The sequence below is a fragment of the Cyprinus carpio genome, chromosome A1 (genome assembly GCF_018340385.1).
Source record: "Cyprinus carpio isolate SPL01 chromosome A1, ASM1834038v1, whole genome shotgun sequence".
NCBI classification, from domain to species: Eukaryota; Metazoa; Chordata; class Actinopteri; order Cypriniformes; family Cyprinidae; genus Cyprinus; species Cyprinus carpio.
The window spans coordinates 9,936,348-9,958,529 of NC_056572.1; the positions used below are offsets into that span (position 1 = coordinate 9,936,348).

The 22,182-nt window shown below is 35.0% G+C and overlaps 1 protein-coding gene across 5 annotated transcripts in view; it reads left to right on the forward strand.

Moving 5' to 3' along the window:
• Positions 1–22,182, forward strand: part of LOC109060930 (partitioning defective 3 homolog B-like) — a 171,993-nt gene that overhangs the window by 107,947 nt on the left and 41,864 nt on the right. For all 5 annotated transcript variants that reach the window (XM_042742723.1, XM_042742648.1, XM_042742791.1 and 2 more), the window contains 3 exons: positions 2,705–2,749; positions 7,131–7,346; positions 9,671–9,854. In XM_042742723.1, the coding sequence (XP_042598657.1) occupies positions 2,705–2,749; positions 7,131–7,346; positions 9,671–9,854 (445 nt within the window). The remainder of the gene's footprint in view (positions 1–2,704; positions 2,750–7,130; positions 7,347–9,670; positions 9,855–22,182) is intronic.

Sequence of the window (22,182 nt, forward strand, 5' to 3'; positions counted from 1 at the left end):
CTCAAATTTAAGTGTATTTGGACTATATTTTGTGTTATTGCTATATACACTATAGAGAGTTCTAACATCTGTGATCAGATAGATTCTTTTGAAAGAAATTATTTTATTTAGCAAGGATGCATTAAATTGATTAAAATAAAATAAATTATGTTTTATTTAACTTTCTATTCATTGAAGAATCCTGAAAAAAAGTATTACAGTTTTCACTAAAATATTAAGCAGCTCAACTGTTTTCATCATTTCATCATTCATAATAATAATAATAATAATAATAATAAAGTTTCTTGAGCAGCAATTCAGCATATTAGAATGATTTATGAAGGATCATGTGACAGAAGACTGGAGTAATTATATATTCAAAAAGGAAACACTTATTTTTATTACCTATTTTAATATTGTTTCACAATATTACTGCTTTTATAACTGTGGCTATTTTTAAAACAATAAATGCAGCCTAGGAGAGCTTGCTCTGTGACACACCAGCTGCTGTAGAAAATAAAAAAAAATTGTTTTTTTCTTTGTTATGAATTTTGCTATGTGTGCACAATGTAACTTGAGCTGTTTGAGTGTGTGTGTGTGTGTGTGTATTATATGTGTGTAGGTTTGTGTTTATAGGCAAACCACAGATGTTCTCAGCTGTACAGAAGTGTAACTGGCCTTGCTCAGCCTTTCCTAATTAAAACCAAGTGTGGCTACTTGCAGGAGAGCGCGAGAAATGGAGATAGATCCATACATCAGAACACATGTGGAAAACGTTAGAATTAAGCAGAAGAGATTTCTACCAATCCGATGTTCTGTCAGTTTCTGTTTCTTATAAAAGTTCAGTTTAGAAGACAATTGTAAGTCATGCTAGGAGTTGTCAACATTTATTCGCCCTCATATTGTTTGAACCTGTATGAGTTTATTTCTTCTGTTAAACACAAAAAAAATATATTTTGAAGAATGTTGGCAACCAAACCTAGAGCACGTAGAGAACACCTCTACAGTCCTGAATTGGGGCTTTCACACTGGAGGAAACTTTTCATAGAACTATTGGTGGAAGTTCCCGCTTTTTGGCTTGCTGTAGGAACTCCATTTGGGGGAACTTATTTAGCTCCTACATCAGAGTAGGGTCTAAAACAGTTCTATAGGATCTACCAGAGACGTGTACACTGATTGACCAAACGCATACTAAACACCGGCTACCCAGCATTTTTTAAAAGCCATGTATACACATTTACTCCACGAACATGGAAGACAGCAAAAATGGCATTTACCTGTTGTCTGCAGTGTCGTGTTCTTTTCTCAGTCTCTATGAAAACACTGCAAGTTGTCATAGGAGATTTAGTCAGATTTTCGTTGTCATATTCATTGTCGTTGTCGCATAAATTGTGATGGAATACATTCCATCTCCGTTATCATGAAACCCACGGCACACAACAAAAACAGCTGCAGTTGTAGCATCCTCCATTCACTGGTTATTGATGTTTGTAAATGGATAAAGATGTCGCTGGCGTCCGCTTCAGAGTGCTCACTTGCTGGTGTGAATGCAACCAGGAAAATGGCCCGAGGGAGAAATTGGTTCTCTAGGAACAACCCTGCAGGGTTGCAAAGCACCTAATGTCAGCGGAGACCATGTCAACTAGATGCGCCCCAAAGACAGATCCCCAGGGAAGACCTCGTCACCTCGACAGCCATCAGGACAAGACCATGAAAACCAGATTCCTCTGCTCAATCTGACTTGTGTTGCAGCCTGGAATTAAACCACACCATGCTGGTTTTGTCTGGCCAGAGGAGAACTGGCCCCCCGACTGAGCCTGTTTTCTCCCAAAGTTGTTTCCATTTCTGTCACAGATGGAGTTTTGGTTCCTTGCCACTGTCACCTTTGGCTTGCTTAGTTGGACACACAATTTCCTGCAGTATTGTTGATTTGATTGCACAGACACTATTGGAAGAGAACTGAACTGAGCTGGATGATGACATCACTGAATCAACGATAAACCGACTTTAAGTGAACCACTGACTGTTTTCTATTGTCCTTTTGCATTATTAGCATGTTTTTTTTTTTTTTTTTTTTTTTTTCTGTTTAACACTGTAAAGCTGCTTTGAAACAAACTGTATTGTATAAAGCGCTATATAAATTAGGGTGATTTGACTTGACAAACAGTTGCCGGTAGACATTGACTTCCATATTATATTTTTACCATACTATGAAAACCAATGGCTACCTGCAACGTTCTTCAAAATATTTAGTTTTCAACTCAGGTAACTTTGAAACAACCTGATGGTGAGTAAATGATGCCACAATTTTCATTTAGCTTGAACTATGTCTTGAAGGTTTGTGGCTTATACCCTTGTGTAAAAAAGAAGCCTAAACCAGCATAAGATGGTCTTAGGTGGTCTACTGGTCAGACTAGGTTACCATCTAAACCAGCTTGTCTAAGTTGGAAGACTAGGCTAAGACCAGCTTAATTTAAGAAACCTTTTTTCTGCATGGTAGTGCATATTTGTTGGCTTTGAAGCTGTTTATATGCTAACGTCAACAAAAGCAACTTACAATAAAAGCACAAATGCATGCAAATGTTTAAAAAGTATTGCAGAAACACTTCATCATTACACTTGTTAGCGTGGCCTTGTTGTGAAGTTACATCCAGTCTGGAATGTCCATTGGGAGACACAAATGAGAGTTTGACGAGCTGATGGATATTTTGTTTGTGTGTTTCAGTGGCGGATGAGAGTAATGTGGCCTCCATTCAAGGACAGAGACCTGGTAAGAACTTGAACACGCACACACACACGCACGCACACACACACACACACACACACACACACACACACACACACACACACACACTGCACATATTAAAGCAACATGCCACATGAGAATGTGATTTTACTATGGTTAAGGAGTTTTGTAAGGCATGTTAAGGGGAGTTATCTGGAGCCCTCTTAACCCTGGTAAAATGTAATTTATTTGAATGAACAGCAGCAACAGAAATATGATAAAAGAGGCCAATGTTCAAAACGTAATTCATTTTATTAACAAAGAATAAGTAAGCAATAGCTCTGCCAAGTTCTGTAGTTTATCAGCCTCGCAACATCAGTTCCACCATACTGCTTTAATAGCCAACATCTCATTTGTGGTCAAACGCTACAAGGCTGGCCCAAGATCAAGCATGCGATCTGTAAAGCGCTGTGTCAGTTGACTCACATGCCAGTAATCTGACTCCAGATCAGTGGCTGTGTCTCAGCCAAGTCAAATGAAGATAAACAGAGGGCGACTGCTGGCCATTTGTCAGTTGAGGTGAGAGAGTGAGTTGCTGCAAGGGGTGATTGAGTTAGTGGAGGAAACAGACAGACAAAGTGAAAGCTGTGACCACAGACACATGCAGAGTCCGTTCCAAATATATATATATATATATATATATATATATATATATATATATATATATATATATATATATATATATATATATAATATGAAAAATGTTATATTTTAGAGATTTCAGCTAAAGTAACATTTTCGGTCTTGAGAAACAGTTTTACTGTTTTTTTTTTTTTTTTTTTTGAAAGGGACTTTTAAGAGTTTTTATTTTATATAATTATATATTCATATTTATCATTAGTACTAAACTAAAAAAAAAAAAAAAAAACTAATACTAAAATTAAAAACATTTCCATTACTTCAAATAAAATAAATGTTAACTAAAATTTATGAAATATATATATATAACATTTTTAATATTTATATACACAGTACAAGGCTTGCCAACAGATGTACTGTACGCACAGACTCAGACACATGGCATTGGATCATAAATTAAATAATTAAAACCACATGCACAAAGTCGAGACTGAAATTTAGCGGCGCTCTCAGCAGTGCATGCATAAAAAACACACAGTCAAATTTACATGCATAGTCTATACGTGATGCTTTTGTATATCTCTCAGGGGTCGGGGACAATGGTAAATACATGGAAGGCTGATTGGAGTGTAGTTTTACAGATGTGGGATCAGATAGATATTGACAGGCTGCAGGCTGTTGTGCTGACACACTCATTTTTCTCTCTTCCCTCTGGCACGCTGTACCTACGCCAGAGTCCTTTATATGCTCTGACATATTTCATTATTTGGATGGTCTTGAAAACGTGGCCGCTCTGAGTTTAATCTGACTAAAAACCCCCAGCTAGTGCCGGCCAAGCCAACCACTGCGGTACTCCAAGACCTCTTTCTCTCTCTCTTTTCTTGCATCTGCTTCGCAGTAAATGCAGGATTTTTTAAATGTATTTTTCCTGTAAATTCACAATCTAGTCCAGCATTATGCAGGCACTATTAAGGTCTTTTTTTAGTTATATATATATATATATATATATATATATATATATATATATATATATGGAATTATAATAATCCATTGTTTCTATAAAGAGTTCATGAAAAAAAAGTGGTTGTCATGCTTTGCATGCTTGTCTCAACCACTAAATAGCACCATAAAGGGAGTTTGAGGTGTTCTGAGAGACCAAGTGAAACACACTTTGGTAATATTAAGCTTTAGATATATTTTATTGTGAAAACCAATAGTGAAACATACAGCTGATAGCCTGAAATAGTGTGCTTTGTGAATGTGTGTTTAAAATATACACAGACACTTACACAAAGGGTCCAAAATGTTTTGCTTCACTTGATAATGGCAGGTAAACTGAGAAAATTTATTGAAAATTAGGAAATATTTTCTATTCCCATGAAACTGTATTATGCCTGATTTTCATTTTATTTTTTATTATTATTTTTTTTAAGTTTTCTTTACCTAATATCAATTCCTTGTCTCCTAACCAGATTTAATACCCATAAAAATGTGCTCCTCATATTTTCAATTTCACGAACTGCTACTTTCCAAGATCTCTTCTCTTCTCTTCTCTTCTCTTCTCTTCTCTTCTCTTCTCTTCTCTTCTCTTCTCTTCTCTTCTCTTCTCTTCTCTTCTCTTCTCTTCTCTTCTCTTCTCTTCTCTTCTCTTCTCTTCTCTTCTCTTCTCTCCTGTCCTCCTCTCCTCCTCACCTCTCTTCTACTGTCCTCCTCTCTCCTCTCCTCTCCTCTCCTCTCCTCTCCTCTCCTCTCCTCTCTTTACACTTCCTACAGTGTGCGGTTTAAATATGCACAATAACAATTAAGAAAGTAAACCGGGTTTTGATTTAATTTTGACTTTAGATACTGCTTTAATTGTTGATGCACTCAAATTAGTGAAGTATAACTCTCCTTCTTGCAGACAAAGCAGCGTGTGTATGTTTGTGTATGTGTGTGTAGTTGATACAATGAAGAGCGAGTCTCAGCCCACAGGAGAGGAGAACATGTCCATTAAGAGGATGGATGAAAGATGCTGGAGGCAACGCTCTCTCTCACTGGCTTGCCTTCAACACACCTACATTTTCCTGTGGCCCCTCTCATCCAAATGAAGATCACTCATAGAGGCTCTGTGGTGCTTTAGTTCACAGTTCAACATCCTCCAATTCATCTCTCTTCCAGGGGCTGCAAGGCAGTCGCCCAGTTACCGTTCGGCCCTGCAGCATTGCTTCTGCTGATTTGTTTGTTTTTCTCTCCGTCTCATTATTTTGTGATAATGGCAGCATACAGGTATCTGTCTGCCAGAGAGACTTCGCCAATTACTGTTTTATTTACTATAAGAAGTTGTTCAAATGACTTTCTCCATCTCGCTGTTGTTCTCTCAGTCTGTTTCTGTTTCTTGCTCGTCTGGTTTGTTGTTGATTCAGGTTGAGATTTAGATCCTAGAGAGGACCATATTTTACGTTTATGCATGTCTGCATGCATGCGTGTAGCACTGTGGAAATGAAACCTACATATCTTAAAAATTTCACTGCTTAGATCCAATTACAGCTACGTTTCATGGAAATTAAATGGATGCATCCAGTGCTTAATTTGTACATTATGAAATCCCAGAACAAGGACCAGTAATTACATTTATTAGACTGAAGACAGACCGAATTTGCTGCAACCAGTTGGGAGTTTAAATTGTATATGCACTAAATAAATAAGAAATAATATAAGAAATAAATATTATTATATTATTAGTGTCTTTTATCATTTTTCTGTTGCTGATGGTTTGTAAAAGTTTACAAAAAAGCTTATAAATGCTATTTTACTTCAATTACAGTGTCTTATTGTTTTATTATTTTCTATACACATTTTCACTACTGGTTTTCGACCAAAAATATTTAGTACTTGAGCCAAACATGAAAACTCTGTCATTGTTTACTTACCCTCATGTCGTTCCAAACCCGAATGACTTACTTTCTTCTGTGGAGCATAAAAGGGGAGATTTTAAACATTCTCCTTTTGAGTTCCTTGCAAGAAAAAAGCCATTCATGTTTGGAACGACGTGAGAGTGAATAAATGAGGAGAGAATTTTCATTTTTTCTTTCCTGCATGCCACTTTTTACCTCTCATGCTCCAATTGCATTTCTCTTTTCTTCTTTTCCCCAACTTTCTTTTGCCCTTTCAGTGTTTGGAGCCCTTGGATTTGTGCTATTGCTCCATTTAATTTTCTTGTTTGTGCTTGTTGCAATCCCTCCCCTTCTCCTCCTGCTCCTGGTGTCATTGTTCTCAGTCGTTTGCATTGTTTACGGCTTCATAGTTGGTCTTCATCTCTTAGGACTTCATTTAATGCTCCTCTCCCCTGCACTACTACTACCACTACTTTTCTGTTTAATATTCCTACATGTCTGGTACACGTTTGCAACACCTCATTTATTCTGTGATGCTCTTGCACCCTCACCTTGAAGTTTCATCATCCACCCTTCTCAAGTCTTTACATATTTAATCTCCGTCTGTTCTTTGAATGCGTCCAAATCCATTAGACTTTCAGCTCAGCTCACCGCACAACTGTTGCATTTTCAGTTCACAACTTATGACCACCCTGTTGAAAAGATCAGCTTAGACCAGTGGGTATCTTCTTGGTGGTCCAAGCTGGTTAGTCCTGCAGGGCGCACTATATGTTACGTTTCTAATCTTGGCCTCATAGGGCGCACTATATGTTACGTTTCTAATCTTGGCCTGGGGGGGGGGGGGGGGGCCCATCTTGGCCTCACTTTCATTACCATCCTCCATCACTAACATCCCCTCCGTCTCCCCATGTCAGAACCCCTTTCTTCTAACGGGACGGCGCTGGGACCCAGGTTAGGTCTACAGAAGTCCAGTTCTCTGGAGAGTCTCCAGACAGCGATGGAGGAGGTCAGTAAGGACGAGGTGCCCTTCCATCGTCCACGCACACACATGGTGAGGGGCCGAGGCTGCAACCTCAGCTTCCGCCACGCCATCGACAAGTCCTATGAAGGGCCTTCTGAACCTGAGGATGGTGAGTTCAGAGAAGAACTTAAAATCATTGACAGTGTTATATAACGGTAAATAATAATTATAAATAAGTAACAAATATGTAAATAATGAAATGCGGAATTAATTAAATGCTTACAAAAGAAATTATTATTATTATTATTTTAATAATTAAAATAGTTGAGACTAGTCAGAATCAGTGTAATTTTATTTTTTATATTCTACTGCAGCATTTATTATTAATTTGAATGAGCTTTTGTTATATTTTCAGTTTTCATCTTTAATTTTAGATAAGGTTTTCATTTGTAATTTTGTAAAAGTAATTTTATTATGTGCTTTGTTTATTTTTCTTAATATTTCTCTATTTAGCTGTATTTTAATGTCAGTTTTAGTAATTTTAGTACTTCGATTTAAAATGACTTTATTTTAATTAGTTGCCAAGACAATTTTTTTTTTTTTACGCAAACATTTTGTTTAATTTTAGTTGTATTTAACAGTAACAGATTTAAATATTTATTATGATTCTTTTATGTGATTTATTATTATTTTTAACTGGAATATATTTTAATTTTAAATAATTGATTAATATAATTTATTTTAGGGTTTTTAACTTATTAAATCAAGAACAAATGTATTCATTTCCTAAAAATGTATTACATTTTGTAAGTTACTTATTCATTTAATTAGAGCTTAATTTATCAACTCATCATTACAACCAACATGACATATGATGTGAAGTTTAGTTTTTATTAGTGGACCAGTGTATCAGTTGTTTATGTCTAATGTGACATGACAACCCTTTTTATTTTCTAAAATATATTTTTGTCAGTGTTACTCTGTAATTGTGTTGTCATTTAAACAGAAGGCCTTCAGTGGTTTTCTTCAGTTATTGCTCACAGCAGCTAAAGTACATTAATGAGAAATGTGTGTGCTGCATACCAGTAAATGCATGTTGTTGAGCACAGTAGCGAGATTGTCATGAGTTTGCCAAACATGTGCTCACAGTTAAAACTGCATACCACCCCTTCTTGCTTTGCCAAAAGTGCATCTGGCCCCTTCACATTCATTACTCTCAGCAAAACACCCCATAAGCTTATAAGTCTTAATAAGCATTTTTCATTATTGTATATGCTGTTGCATTATGGAAATTATAGTCACTCTTTCTTTCTTATTGTTGTTAACAATTTATTATTCCACAGTATTCCAAAATAAAAAAATAAAACTTGAACTTTTAGAAATGTCACATTATGGAAGTAAAATGGGTTGCAAATGTTGTTTCATGTAGACTTTAAAAGCGGTTGGGTGCCAGTAAAGCTCCCTTACTTTTAGAAGTTCATTTGAGAGATGAATTTGACTCTCCGTGACTCATTGAGCTTTGTGAGCCAGTGAGGAGTGAATCAGCAAATGCAAGTATCACTGATTTCTGTGTGAACCTCCAGCAACAATTCAGCACATTCAGGGGCACATATCACCCCTGCTCTTTCTAACTGACACTAAAGACCCCTTCTAAATGAGAAATAGAGACAGAACTTCAGCACTAGAGATGCCTTCGATTGGAGCCTATAAGGTATCATGAATCAATATGTCAATTTCTTAAAGCAGCAGGAGCCTGAGGGTGAATCACATCAAGACATATCCAGGCCACATTTCACATTTCACATCACAAGCAAAAATTGAATTAAATTTAAAAAAATTGATTAAAAAGATTTAATCGTAAATTATTTTAAATAACATTTTACGTTTAATTACTTGAGATTAAAAATAAATAAATATTGTGCAAAAAGAAAACTATGCATGCTTTGGGTGCATTAAAGATGCAAATAATATGTATTATTATTATTATTTTTTTTAAATAAACAAAAAAATTTCAGATTATTAGTAAAATTATCTTTTTTGTTTAAATTAGACATAGTTCACATTTTGTATTCTCATTATGAGGATGGGGAATTGGGGAGACAATATGCTAAATTTTATGCAAAAATAAAGAAAAACTTAATGGTGCTAAATGTAATGTATTTATTTTTTATTTTTATTTTGGGGTGACATATGATACTGTGTTCTTTTTAACACTCCTTACTTTTAATACGGATTTTAAAAATAATTAATTGACATTTAGTTTTTCTGTGTGCAATAGATTAATCTTAATTTTGAATTTTCTAATATTATTAAAAATATTTGAGTGTGATTTTGTTTTTTATTCCAATCTGTATTTGATTTAATGGAAAAACACCATAAAGGTTGTCTTTATCATTCAATGACAAACAAGAGTCTGGCGCAGGGATTGTTGTTTGATTCCTCATGATTAGATCTCATTAGGTGTTTGCTCGTGTCTTTGTTCTTCACCAACAGATGACTCTGAGGAAGACTCCGGAAGAGACACGCCTGCCAGCAGCTCCTCTCGACAGGAAGTAGATGATGACAAGAAGGTAAAGAAAAAGAAAACCAAAAAGAAGAAAGAGAAAAAGACCAAAAAGAAGGATGAGCCTGAAGACCTTGAGAAAAAGACAAAGAAAAAAGGATTTGGATTGTTGAGGTATGAGTCTAAAAAAGCTAGAAATTCACACGCATCACAGTTTCACTCAAGCGTAAATTTATAAAAGGAAATCTTCACAAGAAATGCAGTGTTTTGTGCCAAATGATTTGCCGTAAAATGTTTCGGATGCTGTTTCGCAGCTCTTAACGGAAAACACATTTAATCCTAATGGTCCAAGTTAGAAAACATTCATGTAGAACTAATTTTGTGCTGATCTATTGATAGATAGTCAGGATTTTCGAGGGGTTGACTGATGGTACTGCATAAGGGCCCCCTGATGCAGCTGCACACGGAGGCCTTCCTATAATTACAGCACCATGGTAATTGAAAACAAGAAAAGTGAACTAACTAGATGCTGTCTTTGTGTGATTTTATAAATATAGGCAGAGACAGATAAGATGACAGACATACTGTGATATCCATTCCTTTAATTGAGATCGAAAGGCTTGTGTTTGAGGGTTTTAATATTTGGGCTTCATGCATAATCTTCTTCTTTTTTGGCGGACATGAGAACTCTTTTCATACAAGATGAAAGATGATTGAATGACAGTCCATGTGTCTCTGAACTAAATATATGTCTCCTCTGTGAGGGCGGACCCCTGTTTTTCCAGCTCTGACTATCAGTTGATCAGTAGAACCTTGTATTTGCATGGAAACCTTGATTTTCATTAGTTTTTTTGTGATTCTATCTTTGTTCGCTTGGGAGCATTTAACCATTTTTGTCACTGCTAGCTTACAAAGTCAACGAGAAATTGTATCCACAAACCATTTGACTCCCATAATGACGTATTTCTGACTGAAATAGGATGTTCAACAAGAAAAAGTGTAGATTATATATGTATGTAAAATGGGTTACAAGTACAAGAATAGAGGTTTTTGATGGCTGTATGTATTATGCATTCAGTCTCAATATAAATCTTACATATAACAGTCTAAACAATCAGATGTACCATTTTCACCAAGCGGATGTAAAATGATCATATATTTCTGTAGACTTACAATGACAATATTAACATCAACATTAGACTTTTAGCAGACTTCACTGCTAGCTTGTAAAGTCTACAAGGAATTCTATCAGCAAACCATTTGTCTTCCATAATGACATATTTCTGATTGAAATAAGATGTTCAACAAGAAAAGGTGTAGATCTTATCCACCGGTAATTGACTAGATCGTGTTAAATGGGATACAAGAATGGATGGCCGTCAAGGACTCTTGTTTTTATCTTAAATATGTTACTGCTTTCCTTTGTTTCATACTATTTTCACCATTTACTGTGTACACTACACTTCTTGCTACATTACTATATTGTAAAATCATCCTTTTGTGACTGCGATGCTTTTCGTGCTGAGGTCAAAGCGGCGCGACAATTGTGGTGAGATACGTGTTGAAACCCTGATGCGAGTCATGTGAAAGGATCTTATTGTTCCTCTCTCTTTAACGCTGATGAAATTCCCAGAGATTTAATCTTGTGGCCAAATATCAGTCAGCGGAACAGCTTGGACATATTCATTGAGGGTTTTTGCCAGACAGCTCGTATCACATCTCTGCTTTCCAATCTGCTTCCTTATTGAATTTGAAAAATTACTTAATTAGCCATTGTGCTATGGTGCAATTTAATCTAATTGTAAAGTCTTCACGGGTGCTTTTCATCATCTTAAAAAAAGAAAAAGGCAAATTATAAACATGTGAGAGCGTGATTCATGGTTCGTTTTTCAACAAACTGGTGATTTTCATTTCTTCCCTTTTAGGGGTGAAAATGTTGTGTTTATCGTGTGACAGAGTGTGGTTTTGAAGACAGATGTGCTGTTTGTATGGGCTGCAGTTACAGATGAATTTGTGGGCTGCTTTCAACATGACAACAATAGAGCATTAGATTTTTGGAGCTTCGTGCTCTGGCTGCCTGACATGATATCTTTCGAATTACTTGTCTTTCAGTGTTTCACAATTAGAGGTATTTCACTGCATAAGCAAAGTGTCAGTGAAACAAAGATTACAGCTCTCTGTATTATTTGAGTTTCTGTTAGGGATAAGTATGTAATAATGGAGCTTTTCAATATAAACAATCATAAATTTTTCACCCAGCAGGTGAAAAATAGGACCAAAAATATTCATTAACTTGAAATTTTCGATAATTCAATAACATTGACAATACTAGCATTTCACAAGATTTTACAAAAGTTATTTTATATTATTTTTATTAAAAAAAAAATTAGAAAGTTTTTAGATTATTTTTATTAAAATATTTTTATGAACATTTTTGAATTGTGCTAAATAGCATTATACAATTATTTAAAATATCTATTTCTAAAATATGTAAAAATGTATAATGTATAAAATATATAAAGTTTGTGAATACACACACATGTATTATAAATATATATATATATATAGATAGATAGATAGATATATAGATATATTTATAGCTATATAGATAGATATATATAATATATATATATATATATATAGATAGATATATATATAGATATATATATATATATTTATATATGTATATATATATATATATATATATATATATACAGTATATATATATTATTTATAATATATGTGTGTGTGTATTCACAAACTTTATATATTTTATACAATATATATGAAGAGTTCGGTTCCAAAACACATTAAGTATATATATTATTTTTTTTTTTTTTTTTTTTATGTGGTTTCCGCCAAAATCTGTATTGTATTGTAAGATTAATAAATGTTGTAGAAGTATTGTTCATTTTTAGGTCATGTTAACTAAAGTAGTTAACTAATGTTAACTATTAAACCTTATTGTAAAGTTTTGCCAAAATAGACATATACTTGTGTACATAAAAAAGAAGTTACTCTCTTTTTATGATATTGGATGTGTATAGTGTGATTTTTAACTACTGTACATATTTTAGCTGAAAGTCACATAAAAACATGCACTATAGAATTCATCCTTTTAAACATGCAAATTCCTCCGCTTGCAATCATCAGATAAATAAAACCCACACGTGTGGTTATTTTGAAACTGAACACACATTTTGACACCATTCCCTGGTGTGTCATACTAACTCACACTCCACTCTGATATGAAACACCCATGTCTGCTGCTTTCCGATCCATCCACCTCAATTCCATGTAACTTTTCAAATCTGAACCTACAAATCCAATGTGGCATTGGGTTAATTTGAATTAGTGTGCCTTTATTTACTCTGAATGCATCATACAAGAGTCGTGTTGCACATCGAGATTACACACCACCCCTCATCTTGCATTCCTAAGCCAGCAGCAGTTAGACACATACTAGTATAGCTATAAACATGCTTATAGTGTTTGTTTATGAATGAGCAGATGGCTTTGACAGAAATCTGAAATGGAGATGATTCTTTAATTTACTTAAATTTAGCATTTGGCTCTGTTTAAGCCGATTAAATAAACGATTTTAAAGAAAGTCAGTTTTCTCCTGCTGTGCCCTTGACATGCTTTGAAAGTTGCTGAGTTTGTGGTTCTCTTACAGTTTTGTGTTATTGAAGTTATTAAAGTTGTAGCTTCTTTGCAAAAGTTGTACATTTATGAATTATTTCAATTGCAATCTGTTTGCTTTCGATTCTTCCAAAGATCATTTGTGTTTGTGATTGTGTATAGTAATGGCAGGCGTGTTGAATAGCGTGTGCCATGCACAGTCTTTTATGACTCCATAGAGAAACATTCAACTGTGGCTTCAATTACAGTGACTTAGAGTTACACAGCCCATTAAACAGCTAATACTTAGACTTAGAGTTAAGTTTCCTTTTGTAGGGTTTGTATTTAAAGATTTTTGATTTTAAGCTTTTTGGTGTGACAGTCGAACACAGAAATTGTTTTATTTTTATATTTAAAATTTAAAGGGGGCCAAGGGGGTGGGGGGACATCCCGACCTCTTTCTGGGGGGGCCTATAAAATTAGAAATTTAATTAAAATGCATACCTGTCATTCAAGTGGCCACGACCTATAAAAATTGAAATTTAATTGAAAATAACCTAAAATGAAAATTTTGTCATTAATCACTTACCCCCATGTCGTTCCAAAGCTCCGTTCGTGTTTGGAACACAATTTAAAATATTTTGGATGAAAACCTGTGACTGTCCCATAGACTGCCAAGTAAATAGCAATGTCAAGGTCCATAAAAGGTATGAAGTCATCGTCAGAATACTCCATCTGCCATCAGACGTGCAATCTCCGTAAATGGGGTTATATGAAGCGACGGGAACTCTTTTTTGTAAGCGAAGAGAAGAAAACAAAAATAATGACTTTATTCATCAGTTCCTTTGTCAACAGTCTCCTCTGTGTCTCTCCATATCACCGTATGATGTGTATGCTCTTCTGGCATATGGTGATATGGATCTTCATATGGTGATATGGAGAGACACAAAGGAGACAGTTGACAGTCGATGAATTGCAGTTTTAGTCACTTCCGTGGTGGTATCACAAGAGAGAGTGGAAGGTTGCCGCTCGCTTTACACTCATTGAAACAAGAGTTGTGGATATCTCATAACCCCCTCACACAAGTGATTGTCAACGCTGCGGTCTATTGATGTTGCGGTCTCCTGTAGATTGTTGTTGTTGTGTCTCTTGCTTTTCTTTTTCAGCTGTGAAACAATGGCCCGGGCCAGTGTTGCCATCTTGTGGACAAACTAATTAGTGCAAAAACAGTTTAAGGCATATGTGCGACCCGTGCGTACTCTTCCCTCGGTCCAGATGAAGATGATTGGCAGGCCGGATTGGGCCTATGGGCCTATGATTGTTTGCTTCAATTGCACTACCAAGGACTGAAATGCTCCAGGAAAGCTCTTTTCATGCGGAGCTAATCAAAATGACAACAGCTGATTACAGTTGAATGTCAAATGGCTTTCTGTGCCATTGAGAAGGTGGTTAGCTATACCTAATTGAGTTTACAAGTCATTTTTAGGAGGGGGTAATCATTAGTTTTCCGAGGACATGTCCAAACTGTTTCTTCAGTGACTTGAGAACTGTTGTAACCATTAACCGGCTCTTGACTCAAGAACCGTTATCAGTGTACTACTGTTGACATCAGATTATATTTCCAGTATTTTTTATTTGTTTTATTTTATGCATCAAAAGAACCTTTTATATAACCTACGGCAGAAAGTTCTTAGCATGTTGGACACATCTGTACAGTTCAGTGAACTGGAGCGCTGAATGAGTTGGCAAAAACCAGCATCATATGATCATATATGTTGGTGTATTGGCTCATTTTGAGTTGGAGTAACTTCTATGTGATTTTTGATTGAGTAACTTATAGACGTGTGCTGCTCGATCTGTTTCAGACAGTTCAGTCCGATTTGGTTTATCGAGTTCACTAAAAATGACCGCTTCAAAAGAACTGTTCGTTGACGAAATTAACATTATTAGCCACTAGTGGCACATAGTGGAATTACAAAAACATAGCATATTTATAAACAACCTTTGGAAACGGCTCTTACATGGTCCCTCAATGGCTGAACACTCTCTGGCTCAGCCTGCTACAGCAGCCATGCCCTAAGCTCTTGCTGTTGGTTGAGCTGGAATGACTGACAGTTCTGAGCGGACACCTCAAACCGTTTTGATGGTGCCTGGTAGGCTTAATGTTTACACTTACATAAACCCATGAATGGTGTACTTACTGTAGTCAATGAACAATAAACTGGGTTAAGAGAATGCATTTTGATCTTACTTAACATTTAAGAGCCGATTTACAACAAATGATGTGTGGGGAAAGTAGATAAGGGTAGCTAATGTTTAACTATCTTAGCACACACATAAACACAATATGCTTTCACACACACACACAGTGCACGGTTATGACATTTGGTGCACATGTAATCATACAATGATGTTTATAATGGATTCCATATCTGTTTATTGACTTCTAGAATTATAGTTTATATTTAGCATGGCACACATGCTTCAGCAGGGTGCGGGATGGACACATCACATTTTATTTCCCGTCTGAGTGGGAACATACGAAGCTGTTAACACAATCGCTCAGTGCAACCCGTGAGAGGCTAATTACTGGAATCTGTTTCTAAAATTGAACCCCATTCCCACAGTGATTTCCTCATTTATTCATGCCGATGTGTTCTGTCAGTCAAGCATTATGGGCTAAAAACACATATTCATATTAGCAGAGAAGGTGCAGGGACTTATGAATATTAATGAGCTTTTGCATACTTAGTCACTTGTGGCAGGCCTTCCTTTCCATGTTTGTTTGTGAGGGTTAATTTTTAGGTTAGTCTGTGCCTTCAAACTTCATGAGTCTCGACGTGGTGTGTGTCTCTTTTGAACGTAATGAAACGCTTAAGCTAAATTGTCTACGAGAGGTATTAAATCTTAGACGTTTAACGATATGCCTATGTTTGTTTTGACAACTCAAGATTATACTTTAAGCCGAAACCCAGTCACTTTATATAAACAAAACTTTTGTAAAATGATGGCAAACGTTCTGCTTATATTTGGGTTTATAAGATGGGGACCAGGTGCTGTCAAGCTCCAGAAAGGAAAAGAAAGCATAAGAAAAGCATCCTAAAATTAGTCCATATGACTTATGCACTGTGTTCCAAGTCTTCTGAACTTCCACCGTAGCTCTCTGTGACAGACAGACTGTATTTGAAATAGTTTGACAGTGGTCACCATCCACTTTCATTGTACAGAAATTAGCAGCTTGATCATTTAACTGTAGATATATACTTTTAAGTTCCAAGTATTATATTCTATTCTATTCTATTCTATTCTATTCTATTCTATTATATTATATTATATTATATTATATTATATTATATTATATTATATTATATTATATTATATTACATTATATAGAATAATAAATGTGCACTACTAATATAGTTTGTTTTGTTTTTTTCATGAACAAATCATGTTTTTTAGTATGAATGGCCAGGATATGTAAGTGCTACTCACAGCTTCACTCATATTACTGTATGTGCGCATTCATTTGTGTGTTAGACAGACAGTGAGAGTGTCGATTTAAGTGTGTTGTAATACAACACTGTTGTATTGTGTCTGTCAAGGTTTAGTCTGGAAACCACAAGCAGTATCTCATGACACTTGCTCCTCGTCTTCCATCTCCAGCATGCGTTCATTGTGAACAGCGTTATGAGACAGCTGTGTGATTGATGGACTTCTCTCCAGCAGGCCCGGGCTCAGGGAATGCTGCTCTGACGGTAAAGGTTAACAGCCTCTTTCCCATCAGAGACACGCCTGGCCTGGAAGTGGTCAAATCACATTAACCTTTACATTTACGCCTTTTTAATATTAGCAAGTGCTGAAAAAAAAAAAGGCTTATGGAGATTCAACATGATCAAATATAGAGGATCAGCATGGGTGGCAGATTCAACTCTTTGGTCTTTTTTTTTCCATGGGTGAAATATTATAGCAAGTTTTAAAACCATACCATGTGAAAATCTCTAAACATATTTTGAGATAGATACAGATTCAGATATTGGCTCTGCTGCAAACCCTTTATAAAAACTATAGCAGTATCGCATTGATGCTTAAATAAGACAGTACATAAGTGACCTACAGTAGTTAGAGGTTTGTTTAAATCTCTTCATTTAAGTGATTTGTGTTTGTTTGGTATTTTGGTTGTGTATAATATTTTTAATAATACATCAGAAATCACTTACAGTTTTGCTTCAGATATAATTTTTTCTCGCCATGGGTGGAAATGCGAAATTTGTTCGGATGGGTATCAAATGGTGAGAGGTCCATGAACATCATCTGTTTGAATATTAGATACAGAGATGTTGCTCCAGTCTGGCGGGGAGTGACAGATGCATGCTGTCAAACCCACAGTCAAAGTGTCATTCTTACAGAAAATCGCCGGCTGTTTTGATTGATGTACGCTTTATGGAAGACACCATCAGCAGCTTGGACACATGCCACTCAAAACAGTAACAAGACTTTACAGTCTGGTCAACTGTGTAAAACATAACGCATATGATTTTAAACATTTAAAGCCAGAAAGACAAGCTTTATGTCACAAAATGTGCTTCTCACCTACTAACACTGGTGAACACAATATTTAACAACTTCATCAGAAGTGCAGTGTCTGAACATATTGGTTTTCTGTACTAGTCTGCAATTTGGTGATGATAAGAGAGAGAGAATGTGATTCATCCAATCAGAGTCAAATTTTGGTTTATAAAGTGGAATAGACTGCTCTTTTCACTGAACATTTTAAACACTGTTACTCCATTTGATGCAAATAACACTAAACTTTTATACATGTCAGTAATTAAGGACAATAAAATTGAGTATAATATTAAACTCAGTGTCAAATGTTCAAGTAGTGATGAACTGCTAATAGGGGGAGGTTTCAGTGATGAAAGTAGTAATTTTGTGTTGCCAGATTGGCTGGATGTTGTGAAGACTTGCAATTAGATTGTGACTGCAATCGTGGTTCAGGAGTCTAGTCAATGTTTTCTGACTTACATTTTCAAGCTTTGTTCCTTTTTGAATTCTGATAATGCTAATGATGCGAGAGTATTTGAAATATAGCTTTGTTTAATCATTCAGTTTTTCACTGGTTTGGAATTAGCATAATAATCCCCTTTTACTGTGTTTTTGAGGCTAATTATATCTACCGCGTTTAATCTGTCAAACCTCTCTTTCTCATTGCTTTATTTATTGTTACTTTATCCTTCATTTCTCCTTGTTCAAATCTCTTGTACACTCAATTGCACTGTGTTTAGCCTTGTTAATCCCCTAAATGCCAAGTAATGAAGTCATGTATAAACATGCCTTTGGTATATCCACATTGAAATATTAAATTTTTGTTTATTACTAGCTTTTTTTCCAACTAAAACAGGGTCGTTTTGAGGGTTTTGTTGATAGCCAGTTGACTACGGTTTCTGGGTGTTTGTTAATTGGCAGCTGGCACCCTAAATGGTTGCTAGTTGCTAGGGTGTTCTAGGTGATTGTTAGAGAGAGTTTAAGGTTTTTCATAGGGAATAGCTTGCAGTTGCTTGGATTTTATTTTTCTGTTTTTGTCCCTTATCATCCTCTGGGTAACAATTGTAAATCTGATCACCTTTGTTGATTGCACTTAATAACTCTACCAAGTGCATCCCACTCTTTATTTTCTCATTCATGTGTGTTCCCTTATCACTCAAAAGGTGTATAATGTTTAAGCAGTACTATGTTATGCAGATATATTTGCATACTACGGAATACACAATATAGCAAAATCTCTAATGACAGACACTTTATTTTGCAGTAACGATATATACTGTCATACCGTCCAGCCCTAGTGCTGTTCATCTCGCCTGCATTCACACACTTTCAACACCCAGGTGACAAAGGTGTAAATGACTGGTATACAAGCGTGCATACAGCATTCCGTGTTGTTTGTCCATGTTTTTTGATCATTGCTGTTGTAATGTGAGAAGCCAATAGGTCTGTTTTACGCATTATTTTCAACAAACCATATACTACATGCATCTTTAGATTTGAGATGAGCCGTGGTGCAAGTGTGGTGTCTATATATATATATACAGTATATATATATCTATATATATAATATATATATATATATATATACAGTATATATACAGTATATATATATATATATATACACACACACACACTTTTCTGTATTTAAAAGTAACAGTAATTAAATGCTGTTTTAACTTTCTTTTCATCAAAGAAAAAGCATGATTCAGTACAGCTGTTTTCAACATTGATAATAAGAAATGTTACTTGAGCAGCAAATCTGAAGACTGGAGTATTTGCTGCTAAAAATTCAGCTTTGCATCACAGGAATAAATTACATTTTAAAATATATTAGTTTAGAAAACAGTTATTTTAAATTGTAATAATATTTCAGAATATTACTGTTTAATTTTAATGCATTTTTGATCAAATAATTGCAGCCTTAGTGAGCATAAGACTCTTAAGAGCATTGTAGACTCCAAACTTTTGAATGGTAGTGTACAGTATGTATGGAGAAAGATTTAATGCAAAACAAAACCGACAGTTTGGCCAACAAAAAAAAGGGAACAGGAACCAGAGATGGGCAATCTAAAAAGACAGAAGCAGATCCATTCCTGACAGTTTTACCTAATTAGAAAGATCCTTAAAACCAGGCAGGGGAGAAGCAGGCATTAAGATATGCAAACATAATGATCAGCTTAGCAGTACGTCCCCAGTTCCCATGGATCAGCCGTCTGTCTGTGTGAAAATTAAGGTTTTGTCTGCTAAAATATGAGCCTCCGGTTTAGACTGATAAATTGCAACACTCTGTAAACTTGAGTCAATCGATAAACCAAGAGCTGCCAGCACAAAGCCAGAGAAAAAGCTCTTTACGAAGGCGGCTTCAGTATTGTAAGTTACATTACAGCATAACTGGGTTTTAGACTTGTAATTACAGCGCACACGTTTCTCATCAACATTCGTGTCGCTTTGTCTGATTTCACACTATCTTCGCCCTTAATGTTAGACTGTAATTTCCTCCGCCTAAATTTTAAGTCTCCCAAGAGCTACATAGACCATCTTAATCTCAGGTTAACAACCAAAGTAATGTTAATTCACTTTGCAAACTCAATTTAGACCGTATTAAACTGTTAGTATGCTACCTTGGGCTACGTATTTCAACCTTGTGCTGACAACACTAAGAAATGTAATCAGCTTCCAAGGGCATGTTTCGCATTTACTACGACAATCGAATCCACCTGAACGCTTCAGGCCTCAGGTAGATTTAGTCATCAGCGGGGTTTTCAAGACACATGGGCTGAATTACAAACTGGTGTCAGGAAATCCAGTGCTTAGCTACTCTTTAGTCTCTCTTAACCAGCAGAAGGTTGGTCCTATTTACAGCTTATTATGGCCAAGAACCAACAGATATGACATGTAAAGTAGTCTGTTTGTAGATGCCATTGTAGATCCCATATTATTTATTATGTTTTACAATAATAACTGTCAAGTGGCCAGTAATCAAGTAGAGTTGGGTGAGCTCTGTGTTGCGTGATGAACGGTGCTGCGCTCACTTGGATTGAGCAGGACAGCACATTGATATTCAGGCCACGACTCCCTCTGGTTTTAATGAGAGTGCTTAAGGCCAAGGCAGAGCTAGCATGCCAGCTGCCGGTATTAGATCGCTCCAGCCTAATGAGATAAATACAGTCATTAGTGCGTGTGTGGGGCTGGGAAATGGAGTACTATTGAGGCATAACACACAGGAGACACGGCGAGATGATGCTGGATCCAACCGGACCCTTGAATCGCTCGTGGGCCAGTGTTTGGATCATGTAGTCACGGCTTATCTTGAGCAAACATGCATATTTGTTATGTCTGTAAACTGAAGCCTCGGGTGATATCTGTTTCAAATTAAAAAGAAATTTAGGAATCTTGTGAGCCAAGGTTTGTGATTATTCCTGATTAGAGTGTGCGTATGTGGAAATGTAATTGAATACTTATTTGTTAATAGACATTGCACAGCTGTCATTGTTTATTCAAATGTTTGTTTGTCAGAGGGAATCTCATGAAAACTGTCAAGAAATGTTCAGGTCGTTTTTCACATGAACAAAAAAAAGATTATATATTTTCATAATGAAAATAAGCCTATTTTAGGATCATTAAGATGTTGTTGTTTTTTTCTCTCTCTGTATTTTGTGACAAGAAAATTGAGCATAATTTCCTCCACCCCAAATTTCTGCAGTTATCTTTGATAATACAATAAAATGTCATTCTTAGTGCTGTAATGCAAAATAGTAATATTTACGTATTCATTATTTTTATAATATTTACAGATTTAAATTTAACAATATTAAACATTTACATAAAATAAATAATTTTATAATTATTTTATAATTGTATTATAATAATATATATTTAAATATATTAATATTAAATAATATTTAAATTATATACTATTGGTAATGTAGAATTGTAAGTTTGCATCATGGTATTATTTGTTAAAATAAATAAAAAAAAATTTGACCCCTTCAGGACTTAGGGTTGGAAACCCTGATATTACAGGAATTAAAATGTATTTTATTTTATTTTATTTTATTTTATTTTATTAGTTTTATTTTATTTTATTTTATTTTATTTTATTTTATTTTATTTTATTTTATTGATGATTTTTATTTTATTTTAATTTATTTTATTTTAACAGTTGTGCTGCTTAACAGTTGTGCTTTATTTTATTTTATTTTATTTTATTTTATTTTAGTTCTTTTATTTTTATTTTATTTTAATGTTATTTATTTATTTTATTTATTTTTATTTTATTTTTTATTTTATTTTATTTTGGATTTTTATTTTATTTTATTTTATATTTATTTTAATT